The sequence below is a fragment of the Mytilus galloprovincialis genome, chromosome 6 (assembly GCF_965363235.1).
Source record: "Mytilus galloprovincialis chromosome 6, xbMytGall1.hap1.1, whole genome shotgun sequence".
Taxonomy (NCBI): Eukaryota; Metazoa; Mollusca; class Bivalvia; order Mytilida; family Mytilidae; genus Mytilus; species Mytilus galloprovincialis.
In genome coordinates, this window is record NC_134843.1 from 74246862 (window position 1) to 74263921 (window position 17060).

A 17060-nucleotide genomic window follows, 5' to 3' on the forward strand; every position below is an offset into this window, starting at 1 on the left:
AATCTTTACAAAAAAAGTTGTAAATGTTAATCTATTTTTTTCTTCTTACAAGAATATGTTATTGCTTTGAAAAACTATAATTTCTTCAAACAATCTACCTTTCTCTTCCTGAGATTTCTTCTCTTGTTCTTTTAATTTAGCATAATCCAATTTCAGTGATATAAAGTAAATAAATCTCCTATTGTTCAATGATCTCAGAATAGCATGAGCTGTGGTATATAAATTCTGAGCAAACAAGGTCTCAAGTCCATCAAATACCACTCCACGGTGACAGTCATTGAGCTGGAGTCGTTCAGATAGTATCTCTACCAACAGATCCTCTGGGAGAACACAGCTCATCAGGCCTTCCTCTCCGGCAACACTGGCACTTACACTTAATCTTCTTGCAATAGGGGCAGCAAGAGGTGGAGGGCTGCTAGGTACCTGTAATAAATTGGGATAAAACTATTATCAAAATGAGTATATATTTACTTATGAATGTGACTGTTCCAGCATAGCCAAAATTTAAAAAGGTATGGTACATTCATGTTGCCTTAAAAACCTCCCTTATGCCACTTTTTTTTGCAAAATAAATAAATCTGACAAGTTAAAAACATGTGTTATGACCATCTTGTAGTTGTATATTATAAGAAAACACTATTAGAATCAATTTCTGAAACACACCCATAGTCATAAGGCTCAGATAACATGACATTGCTAATAACAAATTCATCGCATCAGCTTAGCCCTTTTCGTTTTACTTACAAGTAAATTTTCACCTCTGAGACCTAATTTTTACTTTTCTAAAAATATCAGGGATTAAATTTATTAGGTAATATCATAATCAATCCAAAAAAAATATTCAAGATGTTCTAATTTTGACTTATCTTTATTCAATTATCAGACAACACAAAACTAGCTGAGATTTGAAAACTGAAGAACAAATGAATCTCCTTTACAAAAACCATGTTATGTAAATAATAGACTTATGATTAAAATTATTGTGAACAATGCTGAAGAAATTTAATTGAATTATTCATGCACCCTACTCAAATCATATTTCAACCAATGGTTCTAAAGATCAAAATCTATTTCCTTGGCTAAATAGGAATGCTGATAAAATAAGTAGATGTTGAATCTGTATATATTTTTCAAATTTCATTGGGTCAATCAACGGTCACATAATCTTTCTATTTATTAAAACAATAATAAAACCAATCTAAATCAAACTCATGCAAAAAACTAAAATGGAAACATGCGTAATATATGATGTCACTATTCAACATAAAAAGTAGATAAAAATGAATGATGTAAACCTGCTTCACAAAAAACAAAATAATGCAAAACTGCAAACCAAATAGGCACACTTCTAGGGTTCAAATAAAAGTGGGGAAAAAAATTTGATATTGCATAAACTGAACATAAGTTATCATTTATAAAAACTAAAGTTAAAATACTATCTCTTCTATAAAACACTTTGGAAACTAACATCTAGTAAGTATAAGAAGATTTTTAAAACATTATTTTAAGTCATATTTCAAGAAAAAAAAGTAAGCAATAGTTTCCAAAATGTTAGATCTTATGTATATAAATATGCTTCTACATTTCACACTGTGTACCTCCCCACGGCCTTTACTAGGCTTGGTACTGGGTTCTGTGGTTATATGACTTCTACTTCCCATCTGATAATGAGGTTTAATAAACAATGGTAAACATGATTTGATGGTAAATTGTCAAAATAAATGTATACTAATTACAAATTTTTAGGTTTGACACTCATACCACATCATCTTATATCTAATTACAATTCTTTAATCATTTTTTCTAAAATTTCTAGACTTTCTTTCTTTTGGAATTCAAAGCCCCCCCCCCCCCCCCCCCCCCCCAAAAAAAAAAAAGTTAGTTATTCTGTCCCCTGAAACTAAAAATATGCTCAAATAATAATGGTAATTATTCATATCTTGCTTTATAAGACAGGAAAATGACGGTTGTTATCCATTCATTTGACTTGTTTGAGCTTTTGATTTTCCATTAGATTAGGGACTTTCTGTTTTGAATTTTCCTTGGAGTACAGTATTTTTGATATTTTACTTTTTATTCGAGTTTTTAAAGATAATGTCATACTATTTTTTTCCAACCCAATTATTTCTTACATCTTTTATGGTACCAAGAGTGAGATAAATAATAACTGGTTGTTAATTTTATATTACCTGACTTCCAGTTGCTCCATCAATGGAAGATGTGTTGATACCAGTCTTTGCTCCAGCTAAGCTTCCCTGGTGGTGTTTATCTTTTCCTTTCACGTCTGAAACGGTACTTGTTTTACGATTGGAAATGACAGAGGTAGCCTGTGGGACTCCAATGCTACTAGCTATAGAAGGCAAGAGAAGACAACACAAGTGTTAAGTGAAGCAAGCTAATAAACTTTGTGAATGCATCTAATGTTTTCCTTGGCAATAGAATAGGACTGGGTGCTTTACTCATTTTTTCAGAATTAAATAAATTCCAATGATATTCTAATTTTTTCAATTTATTTTTTTGTCTTTTTGGAGTATTTTGACAATTGTTGTACCCATATATTTTGTATATGTTAACAAAAAGGATATTTGTAAATGTGGTTATTTAAAATCTTATTTTTGGCAAAAAAGTAAAATCAAACAAATCATTACTACACAAATACTCATGTACACAAATTTATGAGTAAAAAGGCAGATTTGTAAGGTTCAATTGAACGTTGCATTTCTTTCATTTCTATTTTGGAAAACACTAAAATACAATAAATGATGTGATGTAAATACAACAAAACAATACAAAATTAGTCATGTGACTATGATGAACATGTGATAATGATTATGGTTCTGGTTAGATTGTTTAAATCGGTAGTAAAAGCTTTGATTGTCAGAAAATTTAATTTTATGGTCCATTTCTTTTTTAAGTGTTGAAACTAAGTGAAATATTCAATAAATGAACTGTGAACTCATGCACAAAATATATTCAAATAATTAAATACAAACACCTATAACAAAATTGAACATTAAAATAATAACAAATACAAGAAAATATTCTCAATTTACCTTTACGTTTTACTGAAAGTGGTAGAATTAAAAATATATGTGTTTTAAATCTATACTTAAGCTACAGCTTTTGAAAATTCCCTTATTTCTTCTGATTCCATAGGGATAAACACAATTATGTGAAAGGTTTGCAGACAATTTCATACAATTTTCAAATAAAATCTGTTGTAGCTTTTAAAAAATCAAAGGAAAATAGGGTTACTGATCTTCAAAAGCAGGAAGGGAGTTTTTGTCCCCAGAACTATCATTATCATGTAAGTAATGTGTAAAATATGCATTCAAATTAGAATATTCAATCATTTTTAATTAATTTTCCTGTTGGAGATCTCAGAAGTCAAATAACAAATTATATTTTTAAGGAAACAATGATTTCTCTAACAAAACATGTTTAATGATCAGACATAAGTTAAGTGCACTGCATGCTATTATTCATTCATATTTGTTAAGTGTTAGCATGTTATGCATATAAAAATCCTATGTCAGTTTAAATTGAATTTTATAGGGGAGATAACTGTTAAAAGATATCTTTCATCAAATTCCAAAATTTCATTTTCAGAAATTACAATCTTAGTCTGTTTAACAACAAAGCCACATGCAAATATTTCAATAAGCAATGCTCCAAACAAATAAAGAAAGCATACAAGAAACTTTCACAAATTTGGGTACTCAAATCATAATTAGTAGAATATTAAATAATTCACTCTCTGGTTAATATATAGAAATTTACATGCATTTAGTAGCACAGGAGTCTTAGGGCTACAAATCTGCAAGACAGAACTTATAAATCATTAGAAAATTCTTCAATATTATAGATTCCAAAGAAACATGCTTTTGAGTATGAATATGAAAATGATCATCACTTCATGTGATGTAGATTTTAAAATGAAATGTCTGCTGAATTACAAATCAGTTATGCTCCATCTTTAGCTTTGATAAAATCTTTAAAATAAATATATCACTTTGAAGCATAATAATATAATAAAACACATTGTATTGGCTGGTAATCTGCAATGGTTCTCTCACAATAAATAAAATAATTCAAATTCAAATTTCTACATAGACATCAAATTTGTTTTACAGCGTTCCACTTATATCACCCATCTCTTTCTAAAATTGTAATGTGTTGTATATGTATACATACTTGTTCCCTGTGTGTGAGCTGTCAGTTGCTCAATGCTAAGACCACCAGGTTTCTTTTCAGCTTCATCTCCTTCTAATAATTTAAGCTCTTCAAGCCTCTTTCTGGCTGCCTCCTGACAGAGAGCACGAGCCTTCATACCAGAGGGTGTATTACCACTGGATATAGCATCAACAACTATTTGGTCTACTGTTAAAATGGCAGCTTCATATTTCTTAGCTAATGAAATAGCTGTACTTGTTTTTCCTTCAATGAAATATAGCAAATTGTTAAAGTGAAATACTATAGAGAAACTCCGTCGTTGAATCAAATAAAGTACTGATTTGTGTAGCATCCAATTTTCAGGGTTCTAATGTAGATTTTCTTATTCTATAATGATGACTACCTAGACTACACAGCCAAGGAAGCCGCCTAAATAATGAGATATTGTGCGAGTACCTATTAGACTAATATACACCAATGACCACTATACGTTGGTGTATACAACTATAGGTCACCATTGGTCATTTACAATACACAAGTGCACTGTTTGAAATATGAGTCTATGTAGTCGTTCCTTTAATATAGCAAGAAATATTCATAATCAAAGGTCATTCTTTAAAGATATTTTTCCTGATTTTACCTTTTCTTCTATTGTTTTATAATCAAAATTATATATATACATACACACTTTTGAACTTACAGTTTATAATATATGCTTACCTGACATAGGAGCTCCATGTACAATGACACAAATACCCCTCCTGTTACGAGCTGCTTTCCCCTCTGGACTCAGATCAATACCCAGATGTCTAGCAATGGCAGCTGATACTGGTGTTATCTCTAGTTCTCCTACACCTATACTGCTAGCTGAGTCTTGTGCTGAAAATGCAAATATCAATAACTTTAATATATTCAAAAAATAATTTTTTAACTTTTTTCACTATGAAAAGGTCTTTCATGTTTAATTAATTTTGAATGTGGTTTTATTTCTATTTCATTGAAAAATAACTATAATATAAATTATGTATAATGTATTATTTTAAATAATTTTATTTTTACATTAGAAGAAAATACATCAAAAAGGGCAACTTTTTTGTTGACGTTGCTTTGTGTTAACATCATGTTTCTAGTTTGATAGCTACAGGTACCAAATAACAGATGCTATCCATCACACTGGAATACTTGAGTCATATAAAAACAAGACTGGTATAAAATAAGAACTGTAGAACTGTGTTCTATTTTTCTAGAAAAAAAGATTTGTTTGCAAATTTTCTTAGCAGATAAAAATTTCCCACAACAGTGTTCATACCTTCATCACTTTCTTCTTTCCTGGCTGAATCTAAAAGATCTCCTGCTGGTTCTGACCCCAGACGTGATGTACCAAGAGCAGCTTCTGTTCTCTCATCAGAATCATCTTTATCATCCCCTTCACTACCCTCTCCTGTAAATAAACTATGATTTAATAAGGCTGGATAAGCAAAATAAACAATTTGTAAGGGTTCCGCGGAACCCAGTGTCTCGCCTACTTTTGCTGTTAATCACACACTCAACAAAAAATGATGAAAAAAATCGATAAAAATATTCCTCTCGATACTATCCTTTAATTGTCAGAAGCTTCTGTCCAATTTTGGTAAAAATCCAGGCTAGTTTAAGAACCTTAAAAAATGTTTTAAAAACTTTAAAACTGTAGACTGTATGTAATGTTAACTGGAAGAAAAACTAAGTCCATTTATAAGTAAAATAAGGGAAAAAATGATTTTTTTTTACAAAATTTACTTCTGGATACTATCTTATGATTAGAAACATGCTTCTGTCCAAGTTTGGTACAAATAAAGGATAGTTTAAGAAAGTTATTAAAATTTAAAAAACTTTAACCACAGAGTGAATGTAATGGTTCCTGGCAGTAAAACTAAGTCCATTTATAAGTAAAATACAGAAAAAATGGAATTTCATTTTTACAAAATTTACTCCTGGATACCATCTTATGATCATAAACAATCTTATTATGTCCAAGTTTGGTGGAAATCCAGGATAGTTCAAGAAAGTTATTGAAATTTCAAAAACTTTAACCACAGAGTGAATATTTGTGGACGCTGCCGCCAACGACAAAGCCGACAGAATGTAGGATCGCTATGCCTCGCTTTTTCGACTTAAGTCAAAAGCTCGACAAAAATGATTTAATAAGGATGGATAAGCATTTTTATTGTATTTGGAAATTCACAGTAACAAAGTACAGACTTTTAAAAAACGACAGATGTCTTTTATATTCAATTCTATTTTGTTGTTGGGTTGCTGCTTTATTGAAAAATAAGCTACAAACTGATGTATGTCCAATAACTTCCTATATTCATAATTAAATCATATTTTAACTCATTCGCCCCCAAGACATTTTTGGAAAATCAGGCATTTTCGAAAATTTGCAAACATATGCAAATTATATGCAAATGAGCAAACTCCTGATGCTGTAACTGATGCTCATCTATTAAACTACTTATTGGGATTTGGGGGCGGATGGCATGGGTGGGGGTAGGGGTGGGAGGTGGAATATTTTCTCGTGGTTTTGAACCCACCCCCAGTGAAAAATGGTAATTTTCCGTCTATTTTCCAATTTTAAAACGACCTTGAGAGGTGAACACTGATACGACTGTGTTTTTTTGTCATTCAAGTATTACCCTATAGTTACAGTAGTCCATTCATGCTAGCTGGGAGTATATTGGACTTGAGTGTCTTGCTTGGGAATTATTATTGTCAAGTCCGGTCTGCCTAAATGTCCGTTTTTATGGATTTTTGACAAAACGGTGACCTAGATTTTACAGACTAGATTCCTATTGGCCATATTATACCTCGTTGTGTTCCTATACCACCTATGCATGCATATATGATAATAGTTTTTACCAACAGTCACTTCCAGTTACGTAGTGGCCATCAAAAGATGCCCACCCCCACCTGATTTTAGCTACTTTTCATGTTTTTCCGATTTTGAACTCTTAAACGGCTTTCAAAGTGCCATATTTTCATGAACAGACATCTTAGAAGAGTTGATGGACCATGAACTGCTTGGTTGAAGTCCCTGCTATCACGACAGTTCAGCTGGGGCAGTTCAAAAAAAGTATGGAGGGTCATACAGGACATCAAAGAATGGTTGTCGCCATCACGCCTACAGGCGGGATTGGGGGTTAAAGGGTTAAACTATTTCATCGAAATTTTTTAATTTGGCTTCTGTTGGGTTTGAGGGTCGTTTTGGGGTGTAAAACTGACCAAAACACTCTTTACAGGTTGAAAATCGTGAAAAAAATATTTTTACTTTAACTCATTCGCCCCCAAGACATTTTTGGAAAATCAGGCATTTTCGAAAATTTGCAAACATATGCAAATTATATGCAAATGAGCAAACTCCTGATGCTGTAACTGATGCTCATCTATTAAACTACTTATTGGGATTTGGGGGCGGATGGCATGGGTGGGGGGTGTTGTGGGAGGTGGAATATTTTCTCGTGGTTTTGAACCCACCCCCAGTGAAAAATGGTAATTTTCCGTCTATTTTCCAATTTTAAAACGACCTTGAGAGGTGAACACTGATACGACTGTGTTTTTTTGTCATTCAAGTATTACCCTATAGTTACAGTAGTCCATTCATGCTAGCTGGGAGTATATTGGACTTGAGTGTCTTGCTTGGGAATTATTATTGTCAAGTCCGGTCTGCCTAAATGTCCGTTTTTATGGATTTTTGACAAAACGGTGACCTAGATTTTACAGACTAGATTCCTATTGGCCATATTATACCTCGTTGTGTTCCTATACCACCTATGCATGCATATATGATAATAGTTTTTACCAACAGTCACTTCCAGTTACGTAGTGGCCATCAAAAGATGCCCACCCCCACCTGATTTTGGCTACTTTTCATGTTTTTCCGATTTTGAACTCTTAAACGGCTTTCAAAGTGCCATATTTTCATGAACAGACATCTTAGAAGAGTTGATGGACCATGAACTGCTTGGTTGAAGTCCCTGCTATCACGACAGTTCAGCTGGGGCAGTTCAAAAAAAGTATGGAGGGTCATACAGGACATCAAAGAATGGTTGTCGCCATCACGCCTACAGGCGGGATTGGGGGTTAAAGGGTTAAGTAAGAATTCACATTATTTTAAATTTTAACAAAAAAATCAAAGGATCACAGCACAGTTAAAATTCAGTCAATTTTAAGTGTTATAACTTAGTTAAATATTCAAGAAATTAACTAATAACTCATGCATAAAATATTCAATATAATAATTTTCCAATGCTAAGAACAATAATAAACGTTTATAATAAAATGACAGATACAATAAAATAAAATACAACCCATTTACCTATATGTTTCACTGAAAGTGCTTAGAGATTTAAAGTAAAACAATAAAAAATGTTAAAAAAATATGGTTACAATTTACTTTATATAATGCTATCAGTAAAAATTATAATAAAAATGGTCCAAAACAATTGATATTACATATGAAAAGAACACAATTATAAGAAAAGTATAACGCCGGATATTACAATTTAAAAATTATAATGGAAGTAGCTTAAAGAAATTAAGAGAAATAAGAAAACTTGAGTAACTGATCTTTCTTGATCAACAGCAGAATGGGTAAAATTGCAGATTCTAACAGAAAATGAAACCATAGAAACATTTCAAAAGAAGCATGTTTTTACTGTTAAAATAAAAAAAAATATTACCATCATCCAGTTCCTTACGAGCAGCTTCAGCAGCCTCAAGAGCCTCTTTTCTGGCACGTTCTGACTCCTCAAGCTTCTTCATTTGTTCTACAATAGTACAATTTCTTTGTTTACATGATAGATTCCAAACTTTTATTCAAAAGTGAATACATCCCCATATGTTTTCAAGAAATCATTTCTCTATCTCAATTTATGTATTTGAACTAATGAACATTGAATTATAACTTCTGGAAAAAAATACGACAAGACTGATTTAAATAGCTTTTTAATAAATATATATGTAAAAAAAATTATCTTCCCCCAAAATGTGTAAAATCAGATAGCTTACCATCATAATAATCTAGAAGTTCATGTGGAAGCCTATCTCCTGAATTTCTTGGAGGAAGTAAGATGGTGTTGTATTCATCGTAACCTTTCATTAACCTCAAAACCTGAATTAATAAACATTTAGAATTTTATCATTTTCAAAACAAATTCATCATATATCCAATAGCAAATATAACTTTGAAATTATATGTTTAAACAATATAACAACTCCTAAATCCTAAATTAAAATGATTCCACTATTTTCATATCAATTGTGACTAAATTAAGGTATTTCTTATTTATCACTAATTAACCTGATATCAGAAGAGAGCTTTGACAAATATAATTTTTTACTTTTTTTTTGACGAAAAAAACAAGAGCAACAGTAACAAATCATGATATAAAATGGAGTACTGTGTATATAAATATGAATATGACAGAATAATTACCTTTTCTTCTTCTAAATACTGTGAATCAAACTCCAAGTTATAGAATTCGATTGGATAAGAACAAGGATTCTTTATTGTGATTTCTTGTTCATCTCCAACACTGTGGGGTAGAATAGGACCAAATTCTACCAGACTTTTCTCAAACTCTAACCTTGGCTCAAGTCCTTGACCTCTACACAACAACAAAATTCTCTGACTACTCTGAGCAATTCTAATCGGAATTCTTTGTTCATAGAATTTCTAGAAAGAGAAAAATAATTGTATAAAGATATTGTTTCCTATATGCATTTCAGGGTTGCCATAGTTATTTAAAAAAATACAGGATTTGTGTTTGAAGGTGACTACTTTGCATTTTTTTTAAATTTCAAATGGTGAATGAAAATTTACATAGAATAATTGGTCTATTTTATTACTAACTCGAATACCCAGGATTGTATTAGTCACCTCAATATAGTTTTTTATTATTGTTCCCAAAAAAAGAGCATTTAGACCATTGTTGTTTTTGGCGTTATTCATTTTTTTGTAAAGTCAAACGCCGTTCATACAGTTTGGTTGAATGAGAGTTTTGATTTGAAATGCATACAACTGTTGTGTTTCCTTTTTACAATACAAAGTTCATAATGAGGAAAATTCATTTGACATACCTCTTCAGTAGGCATAAATTTAACCTGTACATTTAGCCTTTGACCTGGCATCAGTACACCAGTAGGAGGCATTATCTCAAAATGTCTGGGTTTCTGTTTCTCATTTCTCATCTTCCTTCTTAAATGCATTGGGACATGTTTGTCAGCCTACAACATATAACATTTGTTATATAATGAATGATATAATAAGTAGTCATTGTTAAATATATCATGACATAATGACTTTAAATATTTCACTACATGATACAGTTCAGTTTGATTTAACAAAGTTCATCTGTTTAAGTTGTATAAGTTAACACTTAATGTTTATAATTATCCTTATTCAAAAAATATATTTATCTTCAAATTTTTGCATGTAAATCAGATGATTTAACTGAAAAAACAATTAGCAGTTACAATCAAAATACATTGTCATGAAAATTCTAGCTAGAAACCAGTACAAACAATCTAGATATTAACCTTTCTGTCTTTCTCTGTAGGATTAGAATTCCATTCACATTTGACATGTTGGCTGTTGTATAGCTGTACAGTAATGACTTTACATTCACCACAGTTTACATCAGAGAAATCCAAAGTATCCTCAGAAATCTCCATATCTGGCATGGTAACATTGGCCTTTAGTCTGATTGGAATGATAGGGCCATTGATAATCTGAAAATAGTCAATTAGAAATAAAAGGAGGTTATTTTTTAAAGTAGAGTTTTTCTTTACAATGCTATGTAAAAAATTGCAACTCAAATTATCAGGTCACTTTAAAAATGTTTAATTGATATATTGAACACATACCTACTTTTTATTTCACAAAGTTAAAAGTGGGTGTAGCGTTCCACCCATACAGCATATAATTAATGGAAAAAGATAAATCTATGCTCTTTACTTTTGAAAAATACATCAAAACAATTGAAAAATTCAGAATTATAAAGTGATAGGTCTAAATGTAAAGCCCTAATACAGAGAAACAAAATCCATTTTATCAGACACATGCCATTAAAACAGTTAAAGTCATGTGACTACTTACATTTATATTGACAACAGTCTCTACAGAACCCAGTGACAAGTTAGCACCACGAGGGTCGAAGTTGACATTGAATACAACCGTCTCATGGTCAGGTGCTCCTGGTAGGTTCTTTACTTTATCTAACTCTACATGGAAACCATAGTGATGAATGTCATCATGTTCTACTTGGAATGAGACTGGAGACCATCCAGTGTTAGAGGCTTTCACAATATGGTCCTTTACTGTTCCCAGAACCACATATCCAAAGTCCAAAACATACTCTGGTAGCCTTGGTCTGTAAAATAAATAGGTATTCATACAGTTTTTGACAAAAAATAAAAACTTCTATAAAAAGATTAAAATTTACTACATAAATTGCTGTTAAGTGAACTAGAAAGGGCTAATCATGAAATAAGTTGGCTTACATTTAATGTATGAATAAATTTCAAAGTGTCTTCAAATAGGAAGTCACTGTAAAACAATTCTTAAAACCGCGTATCGTACCGCTCAATTTTATCAATTCCCACACTTAATATCAAATCATTCCTTTTAAAAGTCACAAGTTGAAGAATATGGTACAAAAATTATGAACAAACAAATGAAAAACCAAAAAAGCAAATGATTAGATAAATGCAAAACACCACCCACACTGTCAATAGGGCATGGATTCCAGGAAACTAGAGGAAAAAGAACTCACTTTTGTTTCTTCTTCTTTGGTTTATGTTCAGTCTGTGTGTCCCTACTTTCGTTACTATCTGGAGGTACTGGATCATAGAGATCTGGACGAGATGTATGTTGAGAAAGTTCATGGGAGAATTCTTTGACAGTGAGATTCTCTACTTCCATTTGTATATCTATCTCATGTGGCTGAGCAATAATGTCTCCCTGTAATATAAACCAAAAAAGTGCAAAATACATAAAAATTATTAAGGCAAAAAGTTACTATTAAAATGTGGACATAATGTAGGAATTTAAAAAAAAATATATGCATTCAAATAATAAAATAATTTTCCTGCTTTCTTTAACTTGTTTTATTTAAAAGTCAGAAGTAGAAAGAATATCATGAAAGGGCATTATATTACGTCAAACAATATTTTTTCTGAGTCTTGATTCAATTGACAATTTTTTGTTTCATTTCTAATTTGTGAACAAGATTTAATAAATTTAAAAGTTAATGAATTAAAAAATATAGGTGTTTTTTGTTTTTTTTTTCACTTTACCTGAGCCATAATTTCAGGCTGCAATCTATTGGAGGAAGGTAGAACAGGTGTATGTGCCCTCTCTGTAAGTTTGATCTTCCCACTCTTAGTTAGATTATCCTTGGCATTTTGTACCAATTGGTCATAGTGTCCTTCTGAGTCCACAGTACGAGGAAGATCTAGTGATATCCTGGGGAATACACCTGTGCCACTAATAGTGACCACATCTGGTTCAAAGTGAGCCACTTGGATGACAAAACTTTTCTTAAAGTCTTCTGGTGCACCAGGTAAATATTTAACAACCAAAGTCTGCTCACTCATTGGTTCAATGTAACCCTAAAATGAAATCAAATAAAATTTTGTTAAGCAGTTCATGAGCAGTAAAGCAGTTGGCAATATAAAAGTAGGATCAATAGACTTCCCAATCACTAAATACCCTTCTGCATCTCAAAGAAAGGGATATAATTATTTTGTTCACTTATTGGTACAATGTTAATTAAAATAAGTTAAACCTTTACAAAAATTTGAATATGATGGTTGATGACCTATTGATATATAACACTCCTCTACTTTTATCTATAATCTTAAACAAAATTCATCCTGTAAGGGATGTTTTACATTAAAATATTTGATGGAAATGAAATATGACAAGTTTAAAAACAACTTACAGCATGTGGTACCATAATAGGTGATCCTGGCTTGGGTTTCTTGGCTAGAGCAGGATCCATACCAATGCCACAGAAATCAAAACCAACTTTTCCTGTATTTATAAGTTTAATTTCTGCTGATGCCACATGGTCGTACATCTGTTTACCAAAGTCAATCTCTTTACAATCAAACTTGTAATCAACCAGAGATGCCTCTCCTGTCAGCATGATTTCATAGGTTGGGCCTCCTTTAATTTCACATATAGCCTTTACTTGACCCCAGATATGTGCATGTCCATAAAATGTCATTGTTACTTGTTCTGTATCACCAGGTTGTAAGTACCCATAGAGTGGCAAAATGTCAAAGACCTGAAAAAAATCAAATTATATTAAAACCATGCACCACTATAGAACCAAAAGTTTCTACATTGCATTATATTAAAACCATGCACCACTATAGAACCAAAAGTTTCTTCATTGCATTATATTAAAACCATGCACCACTACTAATAGAACCAAAAGTTTCTACATTGCATTATAAAATATGCATAATTTGTACAATTTGGAAATTAGTATGGCGTTCATTATCACTGAACTAGTATATATTTGTTTAGGGGCCAGTTGAAGGACGCCTCGGGGTGTGGGAATTTCTCACTACATTGAAGACCTGTTGGTGACCTTCTGCTGTTGTTTTTTTCTATGGTCGGGTTGTTGTCTCTTTGGCACATTCCCCATTTCCATTCTCAATTTTATAAAAAGTATGATTTAACTGGTGTTACTTTTATTAAACAAAAACAGTTTGACACAGTGCTTAAAATATATTGTTTATATGTATTATTTCTCCTATCTTTTACATCCAGTTGTATCATATTTTATTCTTTTCTATATTATCTTATCTACTTACATATTTTCATTATTGTGGATTCAGTGTTGTTTGTATGCATTACTACACAGAAATCAATTTGACAAGTCACTTAAAAAAATCATTTTACTTATGTATTATTTCTTCTACTCAAAGCATTTATTGACTGTGTAGGGCTGTAAACATGTATATTTGTATCTTTTTTCATCTCTTCTCCTTTTCTACATATTTCAATTTAATTTGCTATATAACTTTAGTCATGAATAAATTATCAAATGTTTTTGATTAAATTATTTACCTCTTCAATTCCAATTTCTTCAGCTGTGTCAGTATCTTCAAGCAGTTGACTTAAAGCTCTGTTTGTCTTCAATGGATCTTCTTCATAAACAATGTCCCTCAAAGAAGCTAAACTTAACATTGTGTCTTCAGTTTTATTTTTGTCTAGTCCTCCCTCTGGCGCCTCTTGGGATTCCAGTTGTCCCTTTTCTAACTGGTCCTCATCATCTCTGGGACTACCACCAGTTGGACTACCCCTAGGACTATCTGGGGCCATTCTGTTATCGCTGATGTCATCTTGGGTTTCAGGTTCTTTGATGATTTCCTGTTCGCCTTGGACTGGTTCCTCTGTTTCTTTTGGAATGTCTTCCTCCTAAAATTATCAACAAGGATCAAAGGATAAGTCTGTGTACAGTTTATCTATTGTCATAAATTTTGACAAATTGAGCAAATATGCTATATACAATAGTTTATCATTGAAATTACCATTCTGCATCTCTGAATATAAAAGTTATTACAACCTTTTATACATACTTTATTTGAATGCTTCAGCTTAATAGAGCTTGTTTTAAGGTAAAATTCAGGTAAAAAATAGCATATGTCATTCGGCCTCTTGTGAAGAGTTGTCTCATTAGTAATCATACCACATCCTTTATTATATATATACTGAAAAAGTTCAATGATTTTTTCTTTGTATCCTGAAAACCAAGCAAATTCACTATTAAATCTTATGTTTTTTTATCTATTTTTTCTGGTGGGCAATGAGATAATTGAAAAAAAATTACCTTTGTAGATTCAACTTCTGATTTTTCATCAACATTAATTTGCTCTTCAGTCGGCTGTGAGACCAAAACCTCAATCTTGGCGTCACCGTCACCTCCTGCATCCTCTTCCTCTTTAATCTCCTCCAAAAATGTGGCAGGTTTAGCAGGGGCTCTGATCTCTGTAAGAGGCTGGTCCCCAACCAAAAAGGACCATTTGTAGTGGACCTCCATAGGGCTGTTGTTTGTAATGTTAATGTATCTTGTCACTTCTGTGTCATTCAAAATACAGCCAAAGTCTACAACACTCTTCTCAAAGTCTATATTGGGAAAGTAGACTTCTCCTCTTAGTGCAATATAATCCTATAACAAATGTTATGTTATGTCATTTTTTGTTTTAAATAAATTTGAGCTAGCAATCATAAAAGATCAAGTTTGTTGCTTTTTCAAATGAAATTTCAGATTATTATATTTCAAAATGTAAAATTAGTTTTAAGGAATAACCATACCTATGTCACAAATTTAAATAATTTTAAGAATACTTTATTATCAGCTTTATTTAATTGTTCTAATACAGTTGTTTTTGTCTTGATCAAAATTTGTCTTATTTGACAGAATTAAGATCCCAAAATTAGCTGTGATATTTATAATTTAAGAAAATATCATGAAAAAAATTATCATTCATATAAATTTTGAAGTTTTCATTTCATGTTTGAACTTTTCAACCTGATCATTAATTTAAAGCATCTAAAAATAATCTTACAATATGAGGATGTTCTTTATAAGTAACATGTAAAATTTCATCAATAGTTCTGATATGTAGATCATCTTTATAGGCAGGGTCGAACTGTATCCTCAACATGTAAGACTTCCCAACATCCAAGTGTACTTCCTGTAAAAACAAAGCAAAATCAATTATCTGAACAAAAGGAAATGTGGGGTATTTTATCATTGAGACATTAACCCAGCAACACATAAAACAATCAAAGACATCTAAGAGATCTACAAACTATTTTAAATAATTGACAAGTCTGATAAGTAAAAAATTTCTAAATGATATCAATTGAATTATTGCAGAACTTGCAGAAAAAAATCTAAAAGGCTTTGAAAACTGTAATTTTTTACTGCAACTGCCAAAAAAAAACATTCATTTTACTAAACATAAAAAATATAAAAAGTAATTACAGTGAGTTGCTTATAGGTGTTACTGTAAAAGTTTACCTATAGCTCAACCTGTTTTTAAAATTGACAATACAATAGGGACATTTAAATTGACCAGTTGGTATTGTTAGATTTAAATCTACCTTGATGCTACCTGTAAAAAATGTATTCACCTAACCCAAAGTTTCAGCATGCTTTTTTCCTGAACTTTTTCTTACCTAGGATTATTCTATTAAAAAATTGATAGGGAAGAAAATAGTTTTGGTTTTCATTGTTTTAAATCCCTGATATATATAATTTATCTATGTTTTACCTAAAATTCTAAATCAGTAAAAGATTAAATTAAATATGTATTACTATGTTTGAAAATTAAACTGTCTTTACACACTAAATGCTTCTTTAAAATTCTAACCCTTATATATAGTATTGTCCAGCTGCCAGTGAAACAAGAAATAGCTGTTCAGGTGTATACAGTTTAAATTTTCAGATGGATATGTGTTGTTCATTTCTTCACATGTCCCTTCAAGATTCTCATTTTGGATTATTATTTGCAATGTTTGAAATCTTTTGGTGCCATTGTGCATACAATATTGGATTTATTTTATTTGAATTCACTTCTTAGATTTTTTATAGCAATTTTGCTTCTTAAAATGTAATGTGTTTTTTTTCAAGATTTTATTGTCATGAAGGACATCAAGGAGGAAATAATTCATTCAAACTGTTTTGTGGGGCTTACATATGATGTTGTACATGTAAAATTCAAAAATAATTTTGGAGTATACCTTGCTGTGTTTTTTCTTTGAAATCTATTATAATATTAGTGGGACTTTTGTGCATAAAATGCTGTGTTCGCTCAAGGAAATTCAAATT

At 31.3% G+C, this 17060-nt stretch overlaps 1 protein-coding gene across 5 annotated transcripts in view; it reads right to left on the reverse strand.

Annotated features, from left to right (window-relative positions):
* LOC143080313 (hydrocephalus-inducing protein homolog) overlaps nucleotides 1-17060 on the reverse strand; it is an 81042-nt gene that overhangs the window by 45097 nt on the left and 18885 nt on the right. For 4 of the 5 annotated variants that reach the window (XM_076256093.1, XM_076256096.1, XM_076256095.1 and 1 more), the window contains exons 21-37: nucleotides 15793-15921; nucleotides 15054-15392; nucleotides 14291-14641; nucleotides 13152-13499; nucleotides 12505-12819; nucleotides 11982-12169; nucleotides 11306-11579; nucleotides 10747-10938; nucleotides 10288-10434; nucleotides 9644-9883; nucleotides 9217-9319; nucleotides 8889-8975; nucleotides 5483-5614; nucleotides 4894-5052; nucleotides 4195-4437; nucleotides 2190-2350; nucleotides 99-423 (exon numbers count right to left, since the gene is read on the reverse strand). In XM_076256093.1, coding sequence (XP_076112208.1) covers nucleotides 99-423; nucleotides 2190-2350; nucleotides 4195-4437; nucleotides 4894-5052; nucleotides 5483-5614; nucleotides 8889-8975; nucleotides 9217-9319; nucleotides 9644-9883; nucleotides 10288-10434; nucleotides 10747-10938; nucleotides 11306-11579; nucleotides 11982-12169; nucleotides 12505-12819; nucleotides 13152-13499; nucleotides 14291-14641; nucleotides 15054-15392; nucleotides 15793-15921 — 3733 coding nt within the window. The remainder of the gene's footprint in view (nucleotides 1-98; nucleotides 424-2189; nucleotides 2351-4194; nucleotides 4438-4893; nucleotides 5053-5482; nucleotides 5615-8888; nucleotides 8976-9216; nucleotides 9320-9643; nucleotides 9884-10287; nucleotides 10435-10746; nucleotides 10939-11305; nucleotides 11580-11981; nucleotides 12170-12504; nucleotides 12820-13151; nucleotides 13500-14290; nucleotides 14642-15053; nucleotides 15393-15792; nucleotides 15922-17060) is intronic. The other variant, XM_076256094.1, reaches the window with a different exon arrangement.